This window comes from Eleutherodactylus coqui, chromosome 1 (assembly GCF_035609145.1).
Source record: "Eleutherodactylus coqui strain aEleCoq1 chromosome 1, aEleCoq1.hap1, whole genome shotgun sequence".
Lineage (NCBI taxonomy): Eukaryota > Metazoa > Chordata > Amphibia > Anura > Eleutherodactylidae > Eleutherodactylus > Eleutherodactylus coqui.
The window spans coordinates 531,953,321-531,975,799 of record NC_089837.1 but is presented as its reverse complement, the minus strand read 5'-3'; the positions used below and the strand labels follow the sequence as shown (position 1 = coordinate 531,975,799).

Below are 22,479 nucleotides of genomic sequence, written 5' to 3'. Positions count from 1 at the left end.
GTAACAAGGGGGCGCTCTACTAACTATGTATAGATATATCAGGGGTCAGTACAGAGATCTCTCCATCATCTATTATACCCAGGACTGTAACAAGGGAGCGCTCTAATAACTATGTATAATATATCAGGCCTCAGTACAGAGATCTCTCCCATCATCTATTATACCCAGGACTGTAACAAGGGGGCGCTCTAATAACTATGTATAGATATATCAGGCCTCAGTACAGAGATCTCTCCCATCATCTATTATACCCAGGACTGTAACAAGGGGGCGCTCTAATAACTATGTATAATATATCAGGGGTCAGTACAGAGATCTCTCCCATCATCTATTATACCCAGGACTGTAACAAGGGGGCGCTCTAATAACTATGTATAGATATATCAGGGGTCAGTACAGAGATCTCTCCCATCATCTATTACACCCATCACAGTAACAAGGGGGCGCTCTAATAACTATGTGTAATATATTAGGGATCAGTACAGAGATCTCTCCCATCATCTATTATACCCAGGACTGTAACAAGGGGGCACTCTAATAACTATGTATACATATATCAGGAGTCAGTACAGAGCTCTCCATCATCTATTATACCCAGGACTGTAACAAGGGGGCGCTCTAATAACTATGTATAATATATCAGGGTACAGTACAGAGATCTCTCCCATCATCTATTATACCCAGGACTGTAACAAGGGGGCACTCTAATAACTATGTATAATATATCAGGGGTCAGTACAGAGATCTCTCCCATCATCTATTATACCCAGGACTGTAACAAGGGGGCGCTCTAATAACTATGTATAATATATCAGGCCTCAGTACAGAGATCTCTCCCATCATCTATTATACCCAGTACTGTAGCAAGGGGGTGCTCTAATAACTATGTATAGATATATCAGGGGTCAGTACAGAGATCGCCCATCATCTATTATACCCAGGACTGTAACAAGGGGGCGCTCTAATAACTATGTACAGATATATCAGGGGTCAGTACAGAGATCGCCCATCATCTATTATACCCAGGACTGTAACAAGGGGGCGCTCTAATAACTATGTATAAATATATCAGGGGTCAGTACAGAGATCTCTCCCATCATCTATTATACCCAGGACTGTAACAAGGGGGCGCTCTAATAACTATGCATAATATATCAGGGGTCAGTACAGAGATCTCTCCCATCATCTATTATACCCAGGACTGTAACAAGGGGGCGCTCTAATAACTATGTACAGATATATCAGGGGTCAGTACAGAGATCGCCCATCATCTATTATACCCAGGACTGTAACATGGGGGCGCTCTAATAACTATGTATAGATATATCAGGGGTCAGTACAGAGATCTCTCCCATCATCTATTATACCCAGGACTGTAACAAGGGGGCGCTCTAATAACTATGTATAATATATCAGGCCTCAGTAGAGATCTCTCCCATCATCTATTATACCCAGGACTGTAACAAGGGGGCGCTCTAATAACTATGTATAGATATATCAGGGGTCAGTACAGAGATCTCTCCCATCATCTATTATACCCAGGACTGTAACAAGGGGGCGCTCTAATAACTATGTGTAATATATTAGGGATCAGTACAGAGATCTCTCCCATCATCTATTATACCCAGGACTGTAACAAGGGGGCACTCTAATAACTATGTATACATATATCAGGAGTCAGTACAGAGATCTCTCCCATCATCTATTATACCCAGGACTGTAACAAGGGGGCGCTCTAATAACTATGTATAGATATATCAGGGGTCAGTACAGAGATCTCTCCCATCATCTATTATACTCAGGACTGTAACAAGGAGGCGCTCTAATAACTATGTATAATATATCAGGGGTCAGTACAGAGCTCTCCATCATCTATTATACCCAGGACTGTAACAAGGGGGCGCTCTAATAACTATGTATAGATATATCAGGGATCAGTACAGAGATCTCTCCCATCATCTATTATTCCCAGGACTGTAACAAGGGGGCGCTCTAATAACTATGTATAATATATCAGAGGTCAGTACAGAGATCTCTCCCATCATCTATTATACCCAGGACTGTAACAAGGGGGCGCTCTCTACATCTAGAGGATAGAAGGTTTCTACATGACATAGAAGAGGGTTCTTTACTGTAAGAGCAGTGAGACTGTGGAACTCTCTCCTGAGGACGCGGTGATACGATATAAGTATAAGAGGTTCCGGACGCCTTTCTTGAGGGTTATATTACATGTTACATCACTGATTACTCAGAAGGGTCAGTAATTCGGGGATTATTCCCACTGCCAGAATGGAGTCAGGAAGGAATTCTTCCTCTTACAATGAGGAAAATCGGCTTCTACCTCATTGGATTGTTTTTTTCCCCTTTGCCTTCCTCTGGATCAACATTGTGGGGTAACGGGCTAGGCTCAGACGGCTGTAATTCCACGCACACAGCAAGTACGCAATGACACTGTATACTTGCTGCAAGCTGCCGTGCATGACCTTGGCGTGTAAGCATATATAATACACGCCAAGGTAGGACATGCAGTGATTTTCGTGCAACGTGTGTGAGCGGCCGCATGGCAGTCTATGGGAGATTGGCACAGCGTATTATGTGCACAAAGCCAACACACATAATGCTGTGACCGTACGCCCGTGTGCAGCCGCCCTTACTCTATGTACCCCAGTACCCCAATACCAGACATTGTCCTGCAAACACAAGATGTCATACGGCTACACTGATAGAAAAAAGGGGAAACCATGCACCGCTTATTAGGGCTGAAATTAGTTATGTCACTAAGGGGTTAAAATGGACTTTAAGCAAAGGAGTTCATCAAATATCCACAGCGAAGCATCAGAGCGCCCGCACTCCATATTTGTGATGCGGCCACCAAAGTGAATGTAGCAGCAGCACACAACCTATTTATGCAGGGACCGCCAGCACCCCCCTCAAGATTGGTGGGGGTCCCAGGGGTCAGACCCCTACTGATCACACAGCTATCCTTTATCCTGCGGATTGGGGATAACTTTAGATTTTGGTATAATCCCTTCCTGGATTTGTATGGCATATCCACAGAAGTCTGACAGGTTCCCCCTCTGGGACCCCAAACCCACCCAGAGCTCGGGGGTCCCACCCTGGCTGAACGTCACGGCCGAGAATTAACAGAAAGAGCCAAAGTGGACAGGAGTCACAGAACGTGTAGCTGCGCTGTTCCCATCCATCCGGCTGCCTCAGCAGAGCGTCACAAGGCTCTGCAGATCACTCCTACTTGATGCCCGCTTCTGATGCCCATTCTAGTAGCCGTGGCCGGACAGGTTGGTTGTCACAAAGTTTGCTGCTTCAGTTTTTATAACAGCAATTTCTATTAACTCTACAAAAAATTGTGAACTCACTCCATAAAACCACAAGCCCCCCGTCCACTGCCCTGCAGCGCTGCCACCCAATGCCCCAATCCCATCAGGGATCTCGTGCCAACGAGGACGGGGCGGACGATATAATCCAGTCAGCATCATAAGAGCCGACAGGGTGACGTCTTGGTGCTTGGAGTCATCGTCTTCTCCCGTTAACCTGGGTGACCTCCAAGGGCTTCACAGACGAGGACGCTGCCGCTTGTGAGATGGTCCCTAAATCAGCCATTTATCGGCCCATCAAGGACTTCCAGGAGAGGTTCAATGTCTGTGAAGAAGCTTCATGGTGTCCAAGAAAGTCCAGCAAGTGCCAGGAGCGTCTCCTGAAGAGGCCCCAGCTACAGGATCAGTTCCTAACCCGTACAGAGCGGGCCAGGAGCGTCAAGAAGGGCAGCAAAGACGACACTTCTCTCCAAGAAGTCTATCGGGGACAGACTGACATTCCGCAATAAGTACGGGGATCAGACAGGTGGGAGAAGTGATTTTCTCTAACGAAGCCCCTTCAGACATCTGAAAGAATGATTGGCCGGAGAGGAGAAGGTGAGCGCCACCATGAGGCCTGTGTCACGCCAGCGGTAATGCACCCATTAATGCTTGGGGCTTTTCATCCAGGGAGTGCGCTCACTCACAGCCTAAGACCACCGCCATGAAGAATGGGATCTAGACAGTCTCCGGGGGAGCAGCCTCTCCCAACCGCCCTCTGAGGGCAATGTGGTGATGAGCAGTACTGGTGCCAGCGTGATGGGCATCATACCACAGGGTAGAAGTGGTAACTAAGTGGCAGGAAACTCCCCGATCCCATCCCACGGTCCGTCCTCAAGAAACAGGCGGACGAATAATACAGAAATGGTAATGAACCCCAAACAGCGATTAGGAGGAGCCGATCACCGGCAGGATTTGGGCCAGAAGCGGAAATCCAGCCTGTCGGGGGAAGGGCAGAAGGCTGCAAAATAAGTGACAACCTACAAAGTGCTTCCAGTTGTACTTCAGGAACCGTAGAAACAGCCGACTAACAGCTGAAAACCAGGATGTGTCCGGCTCACAACTTTTGGCCCTGACGTGAATACCTACCAAACTTATTAGTCCTTACCTTTTTTGAAAAGCAGTGCTCAAAAGGCCCAGAAGCTGCAAACTTTAGCACAATTCCATCATGCACCAAAACCATCAGCTTGTATACGCCACTACACTAGTGTAAACCCCATAAATTCCCCCATGTGTCCCACAAACACTGCACCTACTGCCTCCATGTCAATAGGACCCTAGTGCATTCTGGGTAATGATCTTACAAACACGAGAATCGGTTAGAATAAGTCTCCAGTCGCTTGTAATGGTTCATCAGTGTCTGACTTTATAGAACTACCCACTGCAATAAGAGTAATCGGATGGGAGACACTATGCCACCAAGCAGCTCTACCCACGGAGTCAGGGAGCGAGATGTTGGGCGCTCTCTACCTGAGGTGGAGGGGTAGGTCTCCCATTAACCACGGCCTGTGGGGGCAGCTGCTGCTGTCCTTGAGGGGGAAGGGCAGCCGCTTTCAGTTTCTTCGGTTCTGCAGTGGAAGCGACATCTTCCTCTTCATCATCAGAGTCTTGCAGTCCGTACTTGGAGAAATGCTTCACCTGCAGGAGAGACGTTGGCATCAGTTTCACAGCGCTACACCAAAAATCTATTGTCTACCAAATTATACAGCGGGGCGCTGCACCCCAGTGTGCTGCAGACAGTGCATTAAAGGGGTTGTAGGAGACTGAACTAGTGAGATGATGAGTAGGAGCCGCTGCTCAGGACCCTCAGCGATCAGTGGTTACGTAGCCCGCCGCTCTCAGCGTGGGTTACCACTGGTGTAGCTACAATCCCATGGGCCCCGGTGCAAAAGTTCAGCTTGCCCCAAACATGGACCCTTTGTACAACAGTGCACCGAAATGCAGCCACTTCCAGTAAAACAGCGCGGCACGGCGTTCATCAAGGAGCTACTGCTCTATTACATAACACTTCCTGCCACACTTGGTCCCATTATATCCCAGCAAAGCCCAACCCCTTCCCTGTTTCTTAGAATCCAAACGCTGGAGATAAAGGGAAGGAGTCAGGATTTAATGCTGCTGCTGGGATATAACGGGACGCGGCGGAGCGCCAGGAAGTTCGATGTGAGCACAGCACTACTGGGTGGCTGCAGCAACAAATCTGTGTGTCCGCAATTGCTCTGCCTACGCCACCTAGTGAGTCACACAAAGCCCTCAGATTTTCGAGTGGACATGTGGAACTAAAACACGTTTACCATTTATGATTTCTTGGAAAGAAGGTGCAAGAGATGCAGTGAAAGCCATTAAGTCACAAGAGAAGACCTCAGTGACAGGCTCCCTCATCTCACCTTGAACACCCAGGACCCCGTCTCTGGACGGTACTCCTTAAACTGGGCTCCTTGTTTCCGGGAGGCGGCTTCCAGCTTGTTCTTATAGTTCATCTCTTCTAGCCTCTCTGGGCTCTTTATCAAGGCGCGGGTGGTCTTGTCGATCGGCCACACTTCATTCAGGGTCACCTCTGCAGGCCTAGAACAGGGTGAAGGGAATTCTCATGTCAAACCTTGAACATACAAAGTGAAGGCTCTGCACAAGGTTATAAACTAGATCTGCAGGTGACTTCTAGAGCGACTACACTGCGGTCTCGTTCAGATCCGTCAGTACTGGCCAAACGCCACGTAAATCTCACTCACCGCGTCTTAATAACCCACTAAAGGGATTCTGCCATCAGGTTTATGAAGTTTGACTCAGCTCCCCCCCTATACACGAGGTCTATCACTTGCATGCTGCAGGGTTTGGCCGGCACGGGCTGCCTCCATGTCTCAGAGCTCCGCTTTAAGGCAAACTTCATCAACAGAATCCCTTTAATGAGTTAGTGATGCTGCCTACCTAAAGGCTACTCCAATCTAGACTTGCACAGCATAAAACACACAATAGGTGTGGGTCCCATCCATCTCTAGTTCTGGCCCTCAGCCGTACATGATGGGCAGGAATTACGAAAACTCCACAGCATTTCAGTCCTTTTTACAGGGGTATTTCCCTTTGTTGCCATGTTTTGCAGAGATGGTAACACCTTTAAATGCACAAATCATCAAATGACATGGAAATAAGCTTTAAAGCGTCATACCTGTTGAGCCCTTCCCCCACAGGCGGCTTATTTCCATCATCTGTGTACACGATCACCTCCTTGTTTCGAATATGGACAATTTCATCCAGGTTCAAGTTGGAGAGGTCGACCAGGCCTTCAAAATAGATGGAGCCATAACCTGCGGGAGATGAGAGAATGCTGGCGTTACAGGAGCATATACACATGAAGCGATTTGTAAAAGCAGGAGCTCCGTGGAAGCGGCACTAGAAACCAGCTGCCATCCACCACAGATACAGGAGTCCTGTAATCAGTAGGGTTCAATCACTTCAAAAAGTTGGGGCTGGCCGCCATTCACCACTGCCTGCAACGTTTACAGTCCAGTGCATCAAATCCACAGCGACTTACACCACATGTGGATGGGGTCTTAAAGGGCCGCAGAGGAAAGCTGTCAAACCCCCATTACACATGTGAACGTTCCACGTGGATAAACAAGCGTGCTACAGATTGACATCACTCAGACAGGAGATTCCATTCTGCGAGAGCCTCCCATGAGGTGCCGATGCTCCTGATTTGTAGTAGTGAGCAGTAAATGTCAGCTGTCTCTATAGAGACTACACCGAGGAGGAGCGTCGGCCTTCCCCCGTATGACTGAACCACTCACCTCGACGACCAATAGTGAACCCATCAACAATACACCTTCCTTCTTCGTCAATCATCTTGGCCAGTTCCTCCATTGAGGGGATGGTGTAGTAACCCTCCCTCGTTAGCACAATGCCTGGTGGAAACAGAACAGACTAAGACTGAAGTATAAAGCATGGTGGAAATAAGAAGCTCAGAGTCCATAATTAACACAGGACAGACACTGCTGACGCACTCGGGACCACTAGAGGGTTCCTAGTCTGGTACAGACCATGCAAGTAATGCTCTGAGTACATTTGCATTAGCGCCATTTTTATCCGAAGGTCTTCACTACTACACGAGAGGTCACTTAGGTGTACATGAGTATGCAGAGCAGGTCTCACCGGCGGGGTGTGGGGGCACATCATTGAGGATGATCTCCTCTGTGAGCGAACTTTCTTCCGCACTGCCGTCCAGACTGTTCCGCAGAGCGCTGCGCATGTTCAGTGCAATGATTGTGTCATCCATATTGTTCGCGTGCTTCTCCTGACCATGAGGCAGCAGTTTAGACAGAGAGGGAGGAGAGCAGAACCCGGATACTTCTTCATCGTGGCGGCCATCCACTTCAGAGCTGTTCTTCTCATGGATTCTGTAAAGAACAAGTCTTCAGTATATACAGCAACGACCGCAGAACTCCACAAGTCATGGGAGTGCATCCGTTACCGGTCATTCTCCAGGTATCGGGCTGGAGAGGGCGTCTCATCCTGCTCCGTGCGCGACGGGGAGGCCAGATTGCTGATGTTCAGATTCTTTAATACCAACTTCTTTATGCTCTTCCTGAAAGATTACAAAAGAAGTTCGAGTTTACCTTCTGTATTATGAGCACAAATGGCAAAACAGAAGTGCGGAGCGACTGCACTGGTGCCACAAAGACCGGAGAACGAAGACCTGAAGAGGAGCCACCCATACCAATTTCCGTTCGCAGCCCTATGACAGAGCTGCATATAACTAGATCTATTCAGGTACCTGGGAAAGCGCCTGCTCTGTCAGGAGAGGAGAAACCTCAAATCAGGGCAGTTTAACCCCTTACATGCCACAATCAATAGCAACTACAGCATGTAAAACAGTTGACAGGGAAGGGGCTCTGTCACCCATTTGTACCCCACAATGCGATTAAGATACCAATGGGTTTCCATGGTAGCTAAAAGCCTGACAAAGGCGTCTGGTTTTGCCACGTAACAGCTTATTAGGCCCAGCCTTTAGCAGAGTCGAACATGCTGTTGTCACAGGCTTAGTAGAACGCACTACACGAGTAATGCAGTGTACTATCCTAGCAATCAAATCACCATGTTTAAAATCTTCTTGAAAGAGGACAAAAAGATGCAACTGCTGTAGCACTTGTGAAACATTTTTTGTCCACTGCCACCAACTCCGACAACGTTGTGCCACATCCTGATCGGTACGCTTTACAATAAGGGATTCTCACCTTGGCATGAAGGCTCCACTGGACAGAGAGGGCTCGTCATCATCCAAACCATCAAACAGTTGCGTTTTTGCAGTTCCTGCCGTCTGCAGCGCTTTGGGACGCACTTTGGTAGCTGGGCGAGGGGTGAGCTTGTAGTGTGTTGGGGTAGTAAGGGCTTTCTGTGCGGCTGGATTGGTGGGCTTCAGGCGCTACCAAGACAGAGACCAAATCAGAGCAGTGTAAAGTGAATCCCTTGCCCAGACTTTTGCAGGCTGCCGTAGTTCCAGACAAGCGCATTGTCATATATTCGTAATATGAATGTGCAACAGATGACACTGATTTGTATGTCCCCTGCAGAAAATACTACCAATATAAAAAAAAATGGAGGCAAAAACGCACAAAGATAGGTCCTGCTGCGTTTTTAGAATACGCCCATGAGAAGATTGATTTGAATTGGCTCTGTATTACGGCACAAAGCAAGGACAATACACAGAGTTGACATACGCTCGTCTGAGAGCGGCCTTACAAATTTTACTCACTCACCTCTTCCTTCTTCTTTGGGTCTGAAATAGGGTTTCGGAAAAGAGGCGAATCCCCGTATGGAGAATAGGCCAGAGCAGTGAGCTGCTGCTGAAGGACCAGCTGTTGGGCCGCCGCTGCGCTGGGATCAGTCAAAGCTGCAGAGATAATATAATGGGATCAGAAACTGCAGCACACACTAGTATAATACACCGCAGGCAGCTACAGCCACAAACCCCTCTAGTAGAAGGCCGTCAGAAACGGGATTCACACCACTTACTTCAGGTATTGACCTCTGTGCCATCAGAGATGCCCATTTCCTATATATATTAATGATGAACCCCCTTCCCCCGGTGGTCTCAGTGCACACCACACTGGCCTGATAACTGAAGCCCATGTTATCCCATCATCCTCAGATAAAGTGGAAGCAGCAGAAACTTACCAACGGGAGCTTGAGGACCCCCAAATCCTAGGCCTGTGTTGGTTGCATTAAACCCGGTAGAGCCAAATGTGCCCGTGCCAAGCGTGCCACCAAGCTTTGGCTGATTGTTTCCGAACAGAGACGTCTGGCCAGTGTTCAGGCCTGCGAGAGGGGAGAGGGGGGAGGGGGGGGGGGGGGGGGGGGAGAGAGAAAAAAAACAAACAAAAAAAAAAAACCCATTAGTTAGAAGAGAATGTACCGCACCCTGCGCAGATTTCCAGAGGATTTAGGGGAAGTTTGTGACGTTATCTTGCAGGGCACTTGTTTATAGGCCTCTCACTAGCCAAGCCAGAAGCCAACTGCACACACAGATGAGGGGAGCGACCCCAAAACAGTCTGTCTTTACATGGTTATCGTTTCCTCCTGGTGAAGACTCTGGCCTTGGCTTACATTCCCCATTGTTACAAGGATTGTTAAAGGGTCCAACATTGACTTGCAGGAATGTTGCCTTCCAATTGGGGGGGGTGTAGAGGCATTGTTCTATCTCCCATATGCAGAGGACATGGAACACGAAATTTCATGTCATACAAGTCATTTGGCAGTCAACATGGGAAGACTATTGAGCAACCAACAGGAGTCCCTTTACCCTCACAAGGCTTAGAGGTCAGAAGGGACTCCTGAAGCCACAGGTGGGGCCCCAATATGTCCATACCAATGTCAGCCACATCCTCTGATGTTGACAGGATCTGTTTGTGGCTAGAGCTGGATATTACTGATAACATATCCTCCACAGAGACCACCAATATTTGATTAGTGGGAGTCGGCCACTCAGGACCCCCAGTTATCAAGTTATCTGGTCTGTCAGTTTCTGGCTCCATCCACACCAATACCCCTGCATATATATATTACAGGTGGGTAATGCATGGAATTCAATAATGGCTGTGCGTGCATTACCAACCTGGATGAAGCCACCAGCTTCTGGCTCGGTTCACACTGACAGCGGGCCGCACAACAACCGATTGCCTGAGGTCTTACGGCAATGGATAAAAGGTTTCCTGGACTGAAACACGTGTGGATTACAGCCTTTCAAGACTTCATAGTGTGTGGAGTTCCGCTTGCATTTAAACACTGCCTGACCACTTTTTCTACATATCAGCCGCTGCCAGGAAGGGACAGTTGTTGGCAGCGGCTGATCTCCAAGTAGTCAGCAAGCACGATGCACATAAGCCTACCTTGTCCAAAGGCAGAACCGAGGCCGGGCCCAAGTGTTCCCGCTGCAGCCTTGTTGCCGAAGAGACTACTGCCAGTGTTATTGGTTCCAAAACCTGCAAGTGTAAGAAATGCAGGTTAAAGAAAACTCCTTGTCCAGAGCCGGGTGCAGAGACCACACTTCATTCCACTTCAGTACATTTAGTAGCACCTCTGAAAAATGTGACTCATCCCACAAACAGGTTATCTGACAGTGACGCTTACAGAAAACGAGAAATTATGATTATTTTTGAAAGTGGGAGGAGGAACAAGAGGGTCGCATCACTAAGGGTTTAACCCCGGTTATTTCAGAGGCTGAATGACGCTTTAGGACCGCAATTCAGATGGTTTTGTAGTGCTGAGCAGATAACATTAGAAACTGGCATTTATAGCAAATCATCATTACCAAACAGTCCTCCGGAACCCGTGCCAAACGCAGGGGCGCTGGTCGTGGTCGTCCCAAACCCGGCTGGTTTATTGTTGAACAAGGTCTGGAAGAGAAGACATTGGGAAAAGTTACAGCGCCGCACGGCCATCTCATGTCTGCAGGTCCCGTTAGTCACTGGGTGCTCACACATCACTTCTAGCTCTATGGCCGCCTGCAGACGGGCGGAAATTGCGCAGTGGAATTTTCCCGCGGAATTTCTGCCAGTGGAAGCTGCCATAGGATTGCGTTAGCAAACGGCCGCGCGCAATCTCGCGCAGCAAACAAATCGCGGCATGCTCCATTTCTGTGCGGGGCTCTGCGAGCCCCGCACAGAAACGTCACTCCCCGGCCGCCGGCTCTGCGCATGCGTCGGCTGCCGGCACATGAAAGAGCCGGGGCCGCGGGAACAGGTGAGCGACGCGCTGCTCTCTGCAGACGCTCTGGTCGCCTGGAGCAACATTTTAGGAACCAATTAAACTGTGGCCCCGCAGACTTAGTGGAGACGTTCCAGTTTTAATCGGCCCTGGGAGCCCTGCACTGGACTGCCAGGATAAACTCCGGTATTATGAGAAGATCTCACTACAAGTCTGCGTAGAGCCGCTCTAAAGTGACTTCGGAATAAAACTGAAGATGACAAAAGTTAAACGCTGACAGCAAGTTTGTTCCTGGCCCTTAGTACACGGCTTCTGGATCTTACATACCGAACTACCGACTCCTCCGAACGGCGCGGTGTTAGTCTGTCCAAACAAACTGGTCCCGGCTCCGAACGCCGAGCCTGCATTGGTGTTGGTGGACGTGCCGAAGAGGCCGGTGGGTTGCGTGGATTGAGTGCTTCCAAAAAGACCCTGTGGAAAACACATGAAGCTTAAGTATATTTTATCATGAGACTGGCAGAAAGCACCCCAAAACAGTGGCGCTCACCATTGTGCTCGTCTGCTGCTGGCCCAGCGTGTTGGTGTTTCCAAATGAAAAGCCGGTGTTCTGTGTGGTCGTTGCTTGGCCGAAAGGCTTGTTGAACAAGCTGGTCGCTGGCTGGGCGGCTGGCTGTCCGAACAGACCTCCTGTGTTTGCTCCAAATGTGCTGGTAGCTGAAACACACCATCTCCATAAGACCCCTCCACCTCCAGCAGACCCTCACCAATACGACATCTTACACAACCCACAACTTACTTTGCCCAAAGGCATTTTTATTGCCAAATGAAAAGCTGCTGCTGGAGGGCGTCGTACCAAACAGCCCGGTGGAGGAGCTCGACGTGGCCGTGGACGCCCCGAATAGGCCAGTGCCGGTGGCTGTACCCACAGGATTCTGGGGCCCCTTCCTGTTCGCCTGATAATCCTCCAGACGAAGCTCCTGGAAGGAGAAATGGTTACCGACACAAGATCGATCAGACCGCTCAGTCCGGAGACGGACGCACCACTCACCTCCAGAGACTTGCTCTCGTATTCCTTCATGGCGGTGATGCACTGGTGCTTCGTGCTGATGTTGGTTGTAACACCCCCCTTTGCCATGGTGTCCGTTCCAGAAGGAGCCTGAAAGCCAGAGAGAAATCTAGCTGAGATCTGCCGAGAGCCCTTCAGTAACACAACATCTTCACGGCTAGTTTTTGTTCCTGCCTTCCAAAAGGCCTAACGTTTTAGTGTCAGATTTGTATGAGGGCTCTTATTGGGCAAGCTGGATTTTATACCCGTGCCGTATGAAATACAGAAACTGAAAAAAATGTAAGTGCCGTGAAATGGAAGAAAAACAAGCTGCAGTTTTGCAATTTTCTCTTTCATTTTCTCAGCTTTCTCACTGCAGTAAAAAGGAGACTTGTGAATGGATCCCGCGGGCCGCAGGGTCTACACCGTCATACAAATATTGCTTCATCACCGTATTCCGAACCCTTCCATTGCTGGGGCTGCGCAGGGGCTCGTCTTTGGTGGGGAGCTCTGTGGGGTACGTACGACTTTTTGATAACCTAATTCTAGTACAGAGTTCACCTGCCAGGAGAATTAATGCAATCTCTTAATAGTTCGGACTTAGGTTTAGTTTTTAATTGGTATCACTGCAATCATAAGTACTAACCACTAGGGGACCTGAGCTTGTGGTGGGACTTTTACAATGTACTGCAATAGTTCTGTATTGCCATGGCGATGTATCAGCAACATGTAATTGTGATTGCAGAACTTCACCAACATGTGCCAATCTGCAGTGACCATGGCCCACAAGTAGTTAAATCACCATGACCGGAGCTAGCTCCGTACCCACATCGGTGCTCAGGAAGTGATGGTACTAGTCAGTAAAAGTGACTGGTGGGGGCTTCACCACTGAGAGCCCACAGATCCTAAGGGCTTCTGTGACCTACATCCCCTCACTGCACGCTTCCTGCTCTCCCAGAGCGGAGGAGAGTGACACATGGGACCCCCTTTCTCTGGATTGTCCGGGGGCTAAGCGGTGAGACCTCCACTGATCAGACTTCGCAGCTATCCTATGGATAGGCAATAAAAGTCCCACGTGATACAACCCCTTTAACGCTTCCCACTCCCCAATATATGTAATATCAGTGCGCACTCCATTAGTATGTAGCACATGTACACCAGAATCCCTGCATTGAGAACCAGACCAGTCCCTGATGTAAACCGGCTCACTACTCACATTGAACTTAATGGTGGTTCCCGTTGGAGCTGCAGAGAATGTAGAGGCTCCAAAAAGGGTGCTGGACGTTCCTCCAAAGGGGTTCGCTGTGGTATTTGTGCTGCCAAAGAGACTCGAGCTGTTTGTAGCCGTCCCAAAACCTGCAGGCGAGAGAGAGAACAGTCACACCAGTGGAGGCTCACCTCCGCGTGCCTGCCAATCCACACAGGCGGCACATCACACGCACCAGACCCAAGGCCACCCATCCGCGTGCCGGCCAATCCACACAGGCGGCACATCACACGCACCGGACCCAAGGCCACCCATCCGTGTGCCGGCCAATCCACACAGGCGGCACATCACACGCACCCGACCCAAGGCCACCCATCCGCGTGCCGGCCAATACACGCAGGTGGCACATCACACGCACCGGACCCAAGGCCACCCATCCGTGTGCCGGCCAATCCACACAGGCGGCACATCACACGCACCCGACCCAAGGCCACTCATCCGCGTGCCGGCCAATACACACAGGCGGCACATCACACGCACCGGACCCAAGGCCACCCATCCGCGTGCCGGCCAATACACGCAGGTGGCACACCACACGCAGTGGACCCAAGGCCACCCATCCGCGTGCCGGCCAATCCACACAGGCGACACATCACACGCACCGGACCCAAGGCCACCCATCCGCGTGCCGGCCAATACACGCAGGTGGCACACCACACGCAGTGGACCCAAGGCCACCCATCCGCGTGCCGGCCAATCCACACAGGCGACACATCACACGCACCGGACCCAAGGCCACCCATCCGCGTGCCGGCCAATCCACATAGGCGGCACATCACACGCACCGGACCCAAGGCCACCCATCCGCGTGCCGGCCAATACACGCAGGTGGCACATCACACGCAGTGGACCCAAGGCCACCCATCCGCGTGTCGGCCAATCCACACAGGCGACACATCACACGCACCGGACCCAAGGCCACCCATCCGCGTGCCGGCCAATCCACACAGGTGGCACATCACACGCAGTGGACCCAAGGCCACCCATCCGTGTGCCGGCCAATACACACAGGTGGCACATCACACGCACCAGACCCAAGGCCACCCATCCGCGTGCCGGCCAATCCACACAGGCGGCACATCACACGCACCGGACCCAAGGCCACCCATCCGTGTGCCGGCCAATCCACACAGGCGGCACATCACACGCAGTGGACCCAAGGCCACCCATCCGCGTGCCGGCCAATACACGCAGGTGGCACATCACACGCACCGGACCCAAGGCCACCCATCCGTGTGCCGGCCAATCCACACAGGCGGCACATCACACGCACCCGACCCAAGGCCACTCATCCGCGTGCCGGCCAATACACACAGGCGACACATCACACGCACCCGACCCAAGGCCACCCATCCGCGTGCCGGCCAATCCACACAGGCGGCACATCACACGCACCGGACCCAAGGCCACCCATCCGCGTGCCGGCCAATACACGCAGGTGGCACACCACACGCAGTGGACCCAAGGCCACCCATCCGCGTGCCGGCCAATCCACACAGGCGACACATCACACGCACCGGACCCAAGGCCACCCATCCGCGTGCCGGCCAATCCACATAGGCGGCACATCACACGCACCGGACCCAAGGCCACCCATCCGCGTGCCGGCCAATACACGCAGGTGGCACATCACACGCAGTGGACCCAAGGCCACCCATCCGCGTGTCGGCCAATCCACACAGGCGACACATCACACGCACCGGACCCAAGGCCACCCATCCGCGTGCCGGCCAATCCACACAGGTGGCACATCACACGCAGTGGACCCAAGGCCACCCATCCGTGTGCCGGCCAATACACACAGGTGGCACATCACACGCACCGGACCCAAGGCCACCCATCCGTGTGCCGGCCAATACACACAGGTGGCACATCACACGCACCGGACCCAAGGCCACCCATCCGCGTGCCGGCCAATACACACAGGCGGCACATCACACGCACCGGACCCAAGGCCACCCATTCGCGTGACGGCCAATACACAGGCGGCACATCATGCGCACCCGACCAAAGGCCACCCATCCGCGTGCCGGCCAATACACACAGGCGGCACATCACACGCACTGGACCCAAGGCCACCCATTCGCGTGCCGGCCAATATACAGGCGGCACATCACGCGCAGTGGACCCAAGGCCACCCATCCGCGTGCCGGCCAACACACAGGCGGCACATCACACGCACCGGACCCAAGGCCACCCATCCGTGTGCCGGCCAAAACACACAGGCGGCACATCACACGCAGTGGACCCAAGGCCACCCATCCGTGTGCCGGCCAATACACACAGGTGGCACATCACACGCACAGGACCCAAGGCCACCCATCAGCGTGCCGGCCAATCCACACAGGCGGCACATCACACGGACCGGACCCAAGGCCACCCATCAGCGTGCCGGCCAATCCACACAGGCGGCACATCACACGCAGTGGACCCAAGGCCACCCATCCGTGTGCCGGCCAATACACACAGGCGGCACATCACACGCACCGGACCCAAGGCCACCCATCCGTGTGCCGGCCAATACACACAGGCGGCACATCACACGCAGTGGACCCAAGGCCACCCATCCGTGTGCCGGCCAATACACGCAGGTGGCACATCACACGCAGTGGACCCAAGGCCACCCATCCGTGTGCCGGCCAATACACACAGGTGGCACATCACACGTAGTGGACCCAAGGCCACCCATCCGCGTGCCGGCCAAAACACACAGGCAGCACATCACACGCACTGGACCCAAGGCCACCCATTCGCGTGACGGCCAATACACACAGGCGGCACATCATGCGCACCCGACCCAAGGCCACCCATCCGTGTGCCGGCCAATACACAGGCGGCACATCACACGCACCCGACCCAAGGCCACCCATTCGCGTGACGGCCAATACACAGGCGGCACATCATGCGCACCCGACCCAAGGCCACCCATCCGCGTGCCGGCCAATACACGCAGGTGGCACATCACACGCAGTGGACCCAAGGCCACCCATCCGTGTGCCGGCCAATACACACAGGTGGCACATCACACGCACAGGACCCAAGGCCACCCATCAGCGTGCCGGCCAATCCACACAGGCGGCACATCACACGGACCGGACCCAAGGCCACCCATCAGCGTGCCGGCCAATCCACACAGGCGGCACATCACACGCAGTGGACCCAAGGCCACCCATCCGTGTGCCGGCCAATACACAGGCGGCACATCACACGCACCGGACCCAAGGCCACCCATCCGTGTGCCGGCCAATACACACAGGCGGCACATCACACGCAGTGGACCCAAGGCCACCCATCCGTGTGCCGGCCAATACACACAGGCGGCACACCACACGCACGGGACCCAAGGCCACCCATCCGCGTGCCGGCCAATACACGCAGGTGGCACATCACACGCAGTGGACCCAAGGCCACCCATCCGTGTGCCGGCCAATACACACAGGCGGCACATCACACGCAGTGGACCCAAGGCCACCCATCCGTGTGCCGGCCAATACACACAGGCGGCACATCACACGCACCGGATCCAAGGCCACCCATCCGTGTGCCGGCCAATACACACAGGCGGCACATCACACGCAGTGGACCCAAGGCCACCCATCCGTGTGCCGGCCAATACACACAGGTGGCACATCACACGCAGTGGACCCAAGGCCACCCATCCGTGTGCCGGCCAATACACGCAGGTGGCACATCACACGCAGTGGACCCAAGGCCACCCATCCGTGTGCCGGCCAATACACGCAGGTGGCACATCACACGCAGTGGACCCAAGGCCACCCATCCGTGTGCCGGCCAATACACGCAGGTGGCACATCACACGCAGTGGACCCAAGGCCACCCATCCGTGTGCCGGCCAATACACACAGGCGGCACATCACACGCAGTGGACCCAAGGCCACCCATCCGTGTGCCGGCCAATACACACAGGCGGCACATCACACGCACCGGACCCAAGGCCACCCATCCGTGTGCCGGCCAATACACACAGGCGGCACATCACACGCACCGGACCCAAGGCCACCCATCCGTGTACCGGCCAATACACACAGGTGGCATATCACACGCACCGGACCCAAGGCCACCCATCCGTGTACCGGCCAATATACACAGGCGGCATATCACACGCACCGGACCCAAGGCCACCCATCTGTGTGCCGGCCAATACACACAGGCGGCACATCACACGCACCGGACCCAAGGCCACCCATCCGTGTACCGGCCAATATACACAGGCGGCATATCACACGCACCGGACCCAAGGCCACCCATCTGTGTACCGGCCAATACACACAGGCGGCACATCACACGCACCGGACCCAAGGCCACCCATCCGTGTACCGGCCAATACACACAGGTGGCACATCACACGCACCGGACCCAAGGCCACCCATCTGTGTGCCGGCCAATACACACAGGCGGCACATCACACGCACCGGACCCAAGGCCACCCATCCGTGTACCGGCCAATATACACAGGCGGCATATCACACGCACCGGACCCAAGGCCACCCATCTGTGTACCGGCCAATACACACAGGCGGCACATCACACGCACCGGACCCAAGGCCACCCATCCGTGTACCGGCCAATACACACAGGTGGCACATCACACGCACTGGCATGTCCCATTTTCCCAACTGTTAAAAGGACAGGAAGAGGAACCGCCATAAGTGTTTACGTGGACCTTCAGCCCACATGAAAAAGCATCCATGTTTTTTGCCAAGGTTACAACAGGGCACAGTGCTGTCTGTGAATCAAACACGCCAGTGATCCGGAGGCCCGGGATCCTGAACCTTCTCGGACGGCACTTACTGCTGAAGGTGGAAGGCTTCGTCTGGCCAAAGGCATTGTTCTGCGAGGAGAAGAGGCTGCTGCCGGTGTTGGTGCTCCCAAACAAGGAGTTGGTTGTACCGGTGGAGGCCCCGAAGCCGAACCCTGTGCTGGTAGAGGAGGTCGCTGCCGGATTGAAGGTTCCCGTCCCGAAGAGTCCGCCTGAGAGTGAGGAGTCAGATAAGCACAAGAGCAGAAGGAAGTACAACCGCAAGGACACACGGCACTCCACAACCAGCGCCCCTACCTGGCTTATTCTGTGTGTTCCCAAACAAGCCGCCACTGTTGTTGTTTGTGCCGAAGGTTGAGCTCCCGAATCCAGTAGCCGTGGACGTGCCAAAACCGGGAGCTGCTGAGCGGAACCACAGATCACTATTAGTATCGGAGCAGCGGTGGGGTACAGAGACCCCTCCCGATGCCAGGACAGCGGTGGGGTACAGAGACCCCCCCCGATGCCAGGACAGCGGTGGGGTACAGAAACCCCCCCCCCCCCCGATGCCAGGACAGCGGTGGGGTACAGAGACCCCCCCCCCCCCCCGATGCCAGGACAGCGGTGGGGTACAGAGACCCCCCCCCCCCCGATGCCAGGACAGCAGTGGGGTACAGAGACCCCCCCCCCCCCCCCGATGCCAGGACAGCAGTGGGGTACAGAGACCCCCCCCCCCCCCCCGATGCCAGGACAGCGGTGGGGTACAGAGACCCCCCCCCCCCCCGATGCCAGGACAGCGGTGGGGTACAGAGACCCCCCCCCCCCGATGCCAGGACAGCGGTGGGGTACAGAGACCCCCCCCCCCCCCGATGCCAGGACAGCGGTGGGGTACAGAGACCCCCCCCCCCCCCCGATGCCAGGACAGCGGTGGGGTACAGAGACCCCCCCCCCGATGCCAGGACAGCGGTGGGGTACAGAGACCCCCCCCCCCCGATGCCAGGACAGCGGTGGGGTACAGAGACCCCCCCCCCCGATGCCAGGACAGCGGTGGGGTACAGAGACCCCCCCCCCCCGATGCCAGGACAGCGGTGGGGTACAGAGACCCCCCCCCCCCGATGCCAGGACAGCGGTGGGGTACAGAGACCCCCCCCCCGATGCCAGGACAGCGGTGGGGTACAGAGACCCCTCCCGATGCCAGGACAGCGGTGGGGTACAGAGACCCCCCCCCCGATGCCAGGACAGCGGTCTGTAGAGGGGACATCACCTGCAGTTATACTTTTCTGACACCTCTTAATCTGCCGATTCTGGGCTTTGTTTTCTCCCCATTCAATACGCTCATGATCACATGAGCAGCTCTGCCCAATCAGATAGCAGGTACAGTAGCGCTGTGCAGGATCAGGTCATCTGTAGATGGCATTGGCCACCTTGGAGGGATGAACACAGGACAGGAGCCGGCAGATGGGAGGGATCATAGAAGGACGCCCCCCGCAGGTAATACACCGCATTACCAGGATGCCAGCAGCCCCTCCCAGTGGCAGGTTGAAGAGGGTAAGGATGGGGGGCATCATACTTACTTTGGCCAAAGGTTGATGTTGCACCAAAAGCTCCGGTTCCGCCCCCGAAAGGAGCGCCAAACGATTTATTGAACATGTTTCCAAAGCTTCATAGAGCTAGAAAGAAGGAAGAGACATCAGTAAATGAGGGGATACGGGCGGCGGGCGCTCCAGAGGCGGGCGCCGGTACAGGAGCCGCCAATGCCGCAGCGGGGTACACTACCCCCCACCATAAAGTTAGCTGATGGCAGCACACCGCTTCGGTCTGCCCCACACAGAGTCACCCCTTCACGTCTATGGGCAGGCGCAGAAACACGCAGATCCACCGATGCGCACGTCTATGCGGCCGCGTCACGCAAGTTGGCTGAGAATGGACGACGAGCGCGACGACACCGGAGTGAACGAAATACTTCATATATCACAGAGGGGGAGCGCATAGACCATGTGACCGAGCCCTCCGCGTCACATGACCGCCGCCGTCACATGACTATTAGTCAGGTGTCCCCACGATATATACCTGCACACGGCCATAGTGGAGCCGCGGGGTTGTGGCGCACGTCCGTATGTTACGTAGGTTCTCGCCGCCGTAGGGAGAGTGTTTCCTCCCAGCGCCTGACAGTATACAGCAACCGCGACCAGGAATACAGCCGCACAGCGCCCAAATCACGCCATCTGCTGCGGCACACGTATATCCTGGCGCAGTGCCGCCCACATCTGTGGGCATCAGTTCCATCATAGGAGCAGCAGACCAACGGCGGCGCCGGATCCATCATGACAGCCGTGCCCGGATGACCCCAGACGGGGGGCGCCGGGGATCCATCATGACAGCCGTGCCCAGATGACCCCAGACGGGGGGCGCCGGGGATCCATCATGACAGCCGTGCCCGGATGACCCCAGACGGGGCGCGCCGGGGATCCATCATGACAGCCGTGCCCGGATGACCCCACACGGGGCGCGCCGGGGATCCATCATGACAGCCGTGCCCGGATGACCCCAGACGGGGCGCGCCGGGGATCCATCATGACAGCCGTGCCCGGATGACCCCACACGGGGCGCGCCGGGGCGGGACAGGCACGACTACACAGCGGGGGCTCTGACATGCCGGATCGCACCACTTCCAGGAGCCCCCCAGTGCCGTGTAACGGGGGTCCGCACTGAAGCCCGTACGGTAACACGCAGCGGCATGCTGCTTCTCCATGAAGATACCTGCTGACAGGCTGAACCAGCGGCCGAGAATCCAACCCGACCGCACGGGAGAACCGCGATGAGGGCGCATCTACGGGGGAGGCCAGAGCGCTCTGCGCCGCTGAGAGGCTTCTAGAGCTCGTCATCGAGGGGTTAATCTACGGGATCGCTGTATGGCGCCGAAGGGGCGTCCGTCTGGTCCGCTCCGGGTGACGAGCCGCCCGCCATCATGGAGGTCCGGCAGGGCTAGCTCATAATAAATATGGCGCAAAGTAAACCATCGCACCCATCAGCAGCGAGCGCCGCCGTACCGGGCAGACGGGCAACTCCGCCCACACACGGGCAACAGCGTTATTTACGTGCAGCGGCACTACGGCGGTGTGTATCGGCACGGATACCACCGAGCGCCCCGACATCACCAAGGACCCCCCCACCGCCGAGCGCCACGACATCACACCGAGCGCCCCGACATCAAGCACCCCCCACCACAGACCTCACCCAGCGCCCCGTCGACGCTTCCATCCACCGCGGGTAACAGGCAGCACGATTGTCCTGATGAGAAGCAGCCAGCGTGCCGCGGCCGGCGGCCTGCAGGGGGCAGCGGCGGCCCCTCCGTCAGCTGCTCACGGTTCGCGCCCGTTCACACCAGCCGCGTTAATATGTGCTGGAGGCCGCAGGGCAGTCAGTGCGGTCCGCCCGGAGCCCCCGCCGCACACCCCGGCAGGCCAGACGCGGCGCCCTCTTCCGCTGCACCCCAGGATGGACGAAGCACGCCGGGCTGCTGCATCGTCCGCCGCCGTGCCCGTCCTCTCACCTCTCCGCTCCGCACAACCCTCTCACTTTCCGGTCTCCTCACAACTTGCAGGCCGCAGGCGGGAAAACAAGTCCGTCATCAATCAATATGGCGACGGCGTCTGACGTCACCACGTTCCATACGCGAATACGGACTTCGGCGCCGGATTGGTTCGCCGGGCTGTCACTTACTGTGACGTCATGCTCCGTCATGAGGGCGGGACCTGCGCGGCTACCTCTTCTATGATTGGTTCCCGCCTGAAAGTCAGTATCAGGGAGGGCAGCGGTCACCTAGCAACTGAGGAACGATGTG

At 54.7% G+C, this 22,479-nt stretch overlaps 1 protein-coding gene across 2 annotated transcripts in view; it reads right to left on the bottom strand.

Moving 5' to 3' along the window:
- The window catches only part of NUP98 (nucleoporin 98 and 96 precursor), a 32,420-nt gene extending 10,127 nt beyond the window's left edge, over positions 1 to 22,293 (bottom strand). The window contains exons 1-20 of one of the 2 annotated variants that reach the window (XM_066588530.1): positions 22,189 to 22,293; positions 20,210 to 20,305; positions 18,954 to 19,058; positions 18,689 to 18,868; positions 13,826 to 13,965; positions 12,613 to 12,720; positions 12,361 to 12,541; positions 12,112 to 12,278; positions 11,892 to 12,035; positions 11,170 to 11,254; positions 10,748 to 10,840; positions 9,537 to 9,677; positions 9,119 to 9,252; positions 8,597 to 8,784; positions 7,834 to 7,947; positions 7,515 to 7,759; positions 7,154 to 7,267; positions 6,532 to 6,670; positions 5,756 to 5,933; positions 4,842 to 5,009 (exon numbers count right to left, since the gene is read on the bottom strand). In XM_066588530.1, the coding sequence (XP_066444627.1) occupies positions 4,842 to 5,009; positions 5,756 to 5,933; positions 6,532 to 6,670; positions 7,154 to 7,267; positions 7,515 to 7,759; positions 7,834 to 7,947; positions 8,597 to 8,784; positions 9,119 to 9,252; positions 9,537 to 9,677; positions 10,748 to 10,840; positions 11,170 to 11,254; positions 11,892 to 12,035; positions 12,112 to 12,278; positions 12,361 to 12,541; positions 12,613 to 12,720; positions 13,826 to 13,965; positions 18,689 to 18,868; positions 18,954 to 19,058; positions 20,210 to 20,285 (2,700 nt within the window). In that variant the 5' untranslated portion in view covers positions 20,286 to 20,305; positions 22,189 to 22,293. The remainder of the gene's footprint in view (positions 1 to 4,841; positions 5,010 to 5,755; positions 5,934 to 6,531; positions 6,671 to 7,153; positions 7,268 to 7,514; positions 7,760 to 7,833; positions 7,948 to 8,596; positions 8,785 to 9,118; positions 9,253 to 9,536; positions 9,678 to 10,747; positions 10,841 to 11,169; positions 11,255 to 11,891; positions 12,036 to 12,111; positions 12,279 to 12,360; positions 12,542 to 12,612; positions 12,721 to 13,825; positions 13,966 to 18,688; positions 18,869 to 18,953; positions 19,059 to 20,209; positions 20,306 to 22,188) is intronic. The other variant, XM_066588531.1, reaches the window with a different exon arrangement.
- Positions 22,294 to 22,479: the final 186 nt, after the last annotated feature.